Source organism: Hyposmocoma kahamanoa, unplaced genomic scaffold (assembly GCF_003589595.1).
Source record: "Hyposmocoma kahamanoa isolate Upper Pololo Valley unplaced genomic scaffold, ASM358959v1 79, whole genome shotgun sequence".
In the NCBI taxonomy this organism is placed as follows: domain Eukaryota; kingdom Metazoa; phylum Arthropoda; class Insecta; order Lepidoptera; family Cosmopterigidae; genus Hyposmocoma; species Hyposmocoma kahamanoa.
In genome coordinates, this window is record NW_020653993.1 from 1234573 (window position 1) to 1242495 (window position 7923).

General features: G+C 37.4%; 1 protein-coding gene across 2 annotated transcripts in view; it reads left to right on the top strand.

Moving 5' to 3' along the window:
- LOC113233588 (transcription factor SPT20 homolog) overlaps positions 1-7923 on the top strand; it is a 16048-nt gene that overhangs the window by 1044 nt on the left and 7081 nt on the right. The window contains exons 3-4 of one of the 2 annotated variants that reach the window (XM_026468735.1): positions 793-1050; positions 1361-2334. In XM_026468735.1, coding sequence (XP_026324520.1) covers positions 793-1050; positions 1361-2334 — 1232 coding nt within the window. The remainder of the gene's footprint in view (positions 1-792; positions 1051-1360; positions 2335-7923) is intronic. The other variant, XM_026468736.1, reaches the window with a different exon arrangement.

The following is a 7923-nucleotide window of genomic DNA, read 5'->3' on the forward strand; positions in this document are numbered from 1 at the left end:
TGTACCAAATGCGCAGGTAAAGGGTTAAAAATCGATTAAGCTGTACTACGCTCACTATCGTAACTAACGCATTTACATATTGGCAAACCGATGGGAAAAAAAGGAAAAACAAGTTTTCACCTCACTAGATCAGAAAAGCTTTCTATCTCATCAGAAATCTGCGCTAGCGTGGAGAAGGTTTTTGAAATCCGAACTTGACGATGGACTGTGATGCACCTAACTTTTGCTTTAAATGAAAAAAAAAACATAATGACACATTCAACTACGCGATTTGTCGTACATTATTTATGTAACATAAATCCGTTGCTATATTTTATTACTGACATTAAATTGACAACGATAACTAATTTTGTTTAGTAAAATTGATTTGTTCAACTGTTCAACTGTTTTTCTTTCATCTACCACTTTCCTCGCTATAGTGAGGTGAAAAGTTGCGAGTTTCGCTCGGCAGCAAAGTTGTTTTGCGTCTCGTGCCTTGAAATCCTCGCTACGCTGAGGATTCTGTTTTTGAACCACTTGTTTCAATACAAGCACTCGCATCTAACAACAACTTTGCAGCGTAACAATTAACTGTTATTGCACACGTATAATGCAATAAATACGAAAAAAATTACACAAACTAAGCTTAAATGCTTTAAAGGTAATTAACAGTCTCTTGACTTGGAATTCACACAAAGAAAAAATATTTCACGTCATTCTCGTAAAGTCATTGTTCAATTTAAAAGATCTTCAAAAGAAAAAAACTAAGTTGAAATGAATGCAAATTCAGTTACTTTATTATATATTCCACAGAATCCTCAAACAAACTTCATGATACCCTTGGACCCTCGCAACAAGACACCCATCAAGCAGCAAGAGTATCTTCCACCTCAACCAGACCAGGAATACGGTGTTCCAGCTACACGTGACATAGACCTGTCAGTCCAGGGCCTTCCACAACAAGAACAGGTACCAATCTTCCAACTATCCCCAATAAATGGGCAACAGTATGTTGGACAGGATTTCAATCAGGATCTTAGGAGTTTGGACCAGAATTTGAGACAATCGCAGGTGAGGCAAGCGTTCTTTCTTCTCTCTCCACCTACAGTCAGCTTCGTCCCGTTTCTTGTGTCTTTTAACGAAGCATATAGACGAGTTTTTGGCCATGGCATCAGTGCCAAATCGGGAATAAAAATTAATCTGATAAAAGACATCTTTTAAAACCATTAACTGCAATTTATATGTTGCAGATGAAAGGGGCACAAGCGTTTAGATGTAAACCTGCAAAGTAATACTTAGGAAAATATTGCAATATCTAGTTAATTTTCATTACAATCTGATGTGTGTTAGTGAAGTTAAGATAAATTGTTCCTCTTTACAGGTACAAAATCAACAAGAAATCTACCGTCAGCTCGCAAGACAAAGACAATTTGAAGCAGCACAATCTAATAACAACCTGAACGGCGTACCAGTTTTACAATCACCAAGACAATTCGCGAGAACCACTCCTAAACCTCAAACCACGTTCACAACTACGAAAACTGAAGAGAGAGCTACTACTGAAGTCACTACAGAACTTAATCTTAACGAAGGCGAAACACTAGATGACAATACGCCAAAAAAAGTTACAGTTGAAGTCACTAAACAAAATATTCAAGAATTCCATCCGGAATTGTATCTCAGTCCTCTAGCGCAAATAAGGCTACAGCCTCAATTAGTGCCCATTCAGTTTGGACAGCTCAGAGCATATCCCGAACAAATATCCCAGAAGCAAGTCGCAGGTTATGATGCTCAAACACATTTCGCGGCTTTGTCTTCAGTTTTAGCTCAACAACAATTGACACAACAACAATTAGCTCAACAGCAAGTTCAAAATCAACCTCAAACTATTCCTGTGCAACCTCAAACATTGCCACTACAGCCACAATATGTCCCACAACTTCAACGGCAAAATCCTTATTTGGTTCCGCAACAAGGTGTTCTTCCGCAAACCTACCAACCAAATCAATACGATCAACCACAAATGACCCCTCAGTTCCAAATGCAACCAGTATTTGTTCAGCAACCGACCCAGTCGGAGCAAAACGATGACAAAGAGCAAATTCAACCTCAATTTGTGTATCAATACCAACAGCCTGAATATCAACAACCTCTGTATACTTCTCCTCAATATCCTCAACAATTAATATTGCCCAACCAGTATTACCAACAGCAAGTGCAACAGAACCAAGGTCAGGACAATCTGCAAAGTGGATTAGATGTGAAAAAGAATGTTGATGACGTTGACCAACCTGAGGAGATGGATATGGATGATGGAGCCATGGCCACTGCTGTTGCTACATCTTTTGGAACTAGGTAAGAGAATATTGTTTTATAATGGTCGGATAATCGGATACTTCGCCGGGTAATTCGATCACTATCATGAAATGTGCTTTTGTATCGAAAGAAATCCCGCGACGATGGGATTGGTGAAATTATTATTTTTTTATTTATTCCAATCAGGCAAGTATGACCCATATAATACATACCTTAAAGACATACATACATCTGTTATATAACCAGAATTAGAGAAGAAATGCCATTCAATTTCTTTGAAAACTATACTGCCGCATCATTACGGCAGCACTCTCCGATTGGCCAGCTCGAATTCGAAACAATTAACCGATGTCGTCAATTGTTTCACTTCAATTCGACCAGTTTAACTTGAGCTTTGCTTGATGGACGAAAATGAAAAAAGTACTTGTTTTATATTTAATTAGCCATGAAATGTGATTCCGTTTTCCGTTTTGTAATTAGATGTTTTGTTAATTTTTTTGAACAGCCCCCTATAGTTAAAGATACTTATCTTTATTACAATAAATACAGAATAGGAGTCCATGTCCAAAATAGACCCAAAAAGTCAAAATCTGATGAGGGGATCTCATGTAAATCGAAAAAAGCCGATAAGGAAACTATCTATTTTGTCAGTGTACCCAAAATGTTACATTTCGAATTTCGTATTTTTTTATTATTAGGGCTTCAAAATGTTTATAAAAAAGCAAGTCTGGTAGATGTACGAATTGTTATCGTATAATCATTTTAGGATTTTACTAGGAAATAACTATTTTGATGGGATACTGCGCGCACAGTACTGGCACCCCAATTAAGACAGCAAAATTCGCTCACCGGATAGTACGTGCTAAGGGAAAGCGACAAAGGGCGGAAGTAAAGATATCCGTTTTTCCTTGTCACTGTGTCACAATGCGACCTCTTTCATAGTCATCCCACCTTTTTATCACCCCTTTTCTCTGGTTCCTGGCCACATACATTGAAATTTTGAATTGTTCTTATATTCCTTTCTTCTTCGTCACTAATTTTTCTTCTTTCCATCTCCAGCTTTAGTGCAGTAAAATTCCTTGTGAAAGAGTTTGTCCAGGGAAGTACTGTCACCTATTTTTGCCCCAATAATAATGTTAGCATTAATGTAATAAAAAATAAATAAAAATAAAATGTTTATTTCAGTAATACCATTAACTTTGAATTAACAGTGGATGGTACCTCCTATTAAGCTTATCAAGCCTGTGTCAGGAGGCACCATAGATATAGAAAAAAAGGGGAGATATGTAATGACGCTAAGTAAGATCGGGCACCGATGTCGCCACTTTTTAGCTTGTGTGCAATTCAAACTTTACGCTCTATTATCTACTACCATAACTTAAAGATTTTGATTGGGTAGGGCTTAAAACGTGAAAACAACGTAACAAAATTTTAAAATTTAACAAATATAAATTTACAGTCACTTGAGTAAGAGTCATATTACAATATTTCAGTATTTTTTTCATCCTGGTTCAGCCAGTCACCATCAGGTGGCGTTTTAGTAAAAATGCTACTAGTATATAATAGCTAACTATTACACGTTAGATGGCGCTGAAACTCATTTTTTGTTACACTAAGTACTCACGGAGCGGTTTCCACCCAAGCTTGCCGCGGGACCGTGGCATCTGTAGAATATGAGAGTTAAGTATGTAAAATTAGTAGAACATTTCACGCAGCGTTTTACGCCTGTAAAGGTGACGGTTGCTCGCGGCTGCCGCGGCGGGGTACTAGTAGAACCGCGCAGGACGCGATCACCTGCGCGCTTGGCGGCTGTCGTCGCCCGTGCACTTTGGCGGTTGGTTCAGGCGCACTCGGGATGAGTTCTCTATTAACCGCGCGACTTGCGATTAACTCCCTGTAACTTTGCGGTCCGTTCCACAATCGCAACGGTTTCGTGCCCGCAACCGCGGCGGCTACGTGCCCGCACAAACTTGCAGGGTCGTGAGTATTGAAATAAAACCGCTGTCCTGCAGCACTGGCGGGCGCGGATGGAAACCGCTTCGTGAATTGTTATACGTTACCACGGGTCGGTCAAGCTGTCACTGTGAAGCGTAAACTCCTCAGACCATCAACAAATTTAATAAATTAAATTATGTTGTTTTTTTATGAAGGATTAATGTAATTTTCTATAATTGTTTCTAATTTATTTCGCATGCACATGTAAAATAAAGCCGATTTTATTTTATTTATTTTTTAAATGCTTTTGCTATGGAAATTTAAACTAAGTCAGAAATAGTAATAAGAAAACCAATATTTCAATTTTCCTGCAGCTTCAATTCAACCTTCTCTTATTTTGAACTCATTGGAAAAACTCAAAAATTAAAAAACTCTACGTTTAATCTACGAATATAATGGAATTTAAATATCTAAATTATCTAAAACAATAATATACATACATTTTTCTTCAAGCAACAGCAACATACAAATTGACATGAAATTGAAACGGTTGTCCGAAATATGTGTTGTGTTAAAGTTACTCGAAATAAAATGTTTAGTAATAATAATAATAAAATAAAGGAAATCAATTTAACCTGAATGCTTTTCGCTTCGATATTTTAGGGACTTTAATTACAAAAATCATAGTAGGAAATTCAAACATTTCAGTAAAAATTTATTGTCGATAAACATCAGTCATCGTAAACGAACATCACTATATTTGAGTCTAGAAATTTCTATGGAGACAAAAAGAAAACGTTGAATAATAATAGAAATAGTAACTAAAAATGCAGATAGCCGGTGGAATGTTATCTCACTGGTTTTAACATTTTTGTTTTCACTCAATTTTTTACAAGGTGTATTGCTACAACTTGGCATTTTCACGTTTTACGAGAGATCTTGTATGAACAACGATCGCCATGTCACTGTGGCGATGTTTGTGATCTACAGGAGGCACCGCTCTTCCATAGCTATAAATGCATATTTAACATTTTTAACTTATACTTAATTTGTTGAGCTTAAACAGTTGAGCTTTGCTATAATGGACAATAATTGAAAAATTACATAGTTTAATATTTAATTACTGATTAAATGTTATGACGTTTGTTTTGCAATTAGACGTTTTGCTGTTTTTCCCACACCACCGAATGGAACAGCCCCCCATTGCATTGTTAGAGATATAATCTTTATTAAGTACAATAAATACACAATATTTTTGGAATATACGGAGACATACACACAGGTCAGTTGTTGGCTGATAAGTTGCCAGGGATATCCATCCTATATTTCGAATCTATTTCTGGTTATATACTTACTCGATTACCGCCAGCCACTCTCTTAAATAAAATGTAAGAGAGTGGGTGGCGGTAAATTTTAAATTATACAGAACAAATCAGTGTTAAAAATACCGGTGCATACACAAGAGCAACTGCCTCTATGGCCGAACGGTTGCCGTGCTGAACTGCTATATCGTATGGCTCCGTGTTCAATTCTCGGCCCGGGAGAAATATTTATATGTCCCGTGAGTTTTCGCGTAGTTTGTGGTTGTCTATATGTGTCTATGGCACCCGCGATACATGGTTTCCCTAGGGGCTATGAGTGTGTGCGTTGTAAAAAAAGATAGATTTCCTTTTTTATTCATTTTCTATGTATTATACAATTTTTTAATGATACTAACAAGTCGTGCACCTGGTGGTAAGCGACACGCCTGTCCATAACAGTTGCAGTGCCATTCAGAGTTTTAAATCGTAACGATCTGAGGGGCACTGCCACTGCTTACTTTGTACCTTATTGCTACCGCTTGTTTTTTTCATAATATCAAGTGACGGGACGAACAAGTCGTGCGCCTGATAGGAAGCTACACGCCTGACCATAATAGTTACAGTGCCACTCAGAGCTTTGATTCGCAAAAATGTGAGGAGCACTGCCATTGCGCCCATCACACTGAGGCGTAAGTTGACAAGTCTCATGTGCCAGTAATTTCACCACACCCTAACCTTTCAAAACCGGAACGCAGTAATGTTCACATTACTGCTTGGCGGTAGCAATAGGCAAAGTGGCAGTACTTCCCTAAACGAACTCTTTCTAAAGGAGCTCTACTGCTAGTACCTAACCTTCGACTGCACGATGTTTTCTTTCCAGAGTTAACGAGATGTGTTCCTGCTTAACGTTCTCAAATGTATACCTACAACTTAGACATTAATAAGTATTATAGGTACTTGTCGCCACAGGATTCAAACAGTCGACCTCTCAAACGAGAAGCCTGGCATTTAGAGTCTATACAACCTCAATTCGAAACCATGATACCTAAAAATTTTAACGATAGAAAAATAACACAAACTTATAGGAAATTAAACTGTTTTTCCAGATTTAAATCGCGTATATTTGTTTTTTCAAAAAACCCAAACTTACCTCGAAATTTTACAAGATAACCGCTGCATTCAATAAGTACTTTATATATACCAATGATTTTTTTAATATCAACTGAATTAAATAGAACATCTATAGTGTACGATACACATTTTTGAAATCGCTATAATTTCGCTTGTAAAACAATAAACTTGCTCTACCCAAGGAAAATGAACCGTGTCAATACGGGAAAAATTTGAATTCGAACTGAGGTAGTATCAACTCTTAAATAAAGGAAGTAATGTAGTAAATATAGTAGCGAAAAACCGGAGAATGGTTGACACGCCTTTCTTTCTTCCGAGAGTCGAAATGCTCATTACAGTATACAATAATGAGCAGTTCGTAAATATGACAACTTAAACAACATTAGTAGTCATGTCCGCGCTTGGGCCAAGGTATAATCAAGGACATTCGGCGATCGAATTCAAACACGCACTACGCTGGACATGTTAATGATGCCTTTTTAGGGCATTTGGCATCTTTGGAATTTTAATTCTTACACGTCTCATTGTTGGACATCTAAAATTTAGGCCATGGAATGCTGTAGTCTTGTTTAATCAGCAATTTAGTCTTCAAATTGAATATATGCAATAAAGGGTCTAGAGGTTTCATTTTGATGTGTAAAAAAACGAATATTTTTAAGCGAAATCATGGGATGTTTATTTCATTGTAAAGAGGGTATGCCATTAATAATGGAAAACAATATCAGTTAATGGCCGCCACGGTTGCGCTTATAGGACCATATTCTTTTCATGAAATTGTCCATCACCAATTCGCACATTTGTGAATGTATGTCCTTGATAACTTCACGAATTCCATCTTTGAGGTCTTGATTCGATTGTGGGTCATTGGCATAGACCTTATCTTTCACGTAGCCCCAAAAAAATGATTAATGATTTTGTATGGCGGATATTGGAAGATATTGATGTGGACGACGTTAATTTGCAACAAGACGGCGCTACGTGCCACATAAGTAACGATACCATCGCTCTTTTGCGTGAAAAGTTTCCTGATCGTGTGATTTCTCAAAAAGGCGATCACAATTGGCCACTTAGATATTGTGATTTAACACCTTTAGACTTTTTTCTTTGGGGCTACGTGAAAGATAAGGTCTATGCCAATGGCTCACAATCGATCCAAGACCTCAAAGATGGAATTTATGAAGTTATTGAGGACATTCAGCAGCAAATGTGCGAATTGATGATGGAAAATTTCATGAAAAGAATATGGTTCTGCAAGCGCAGC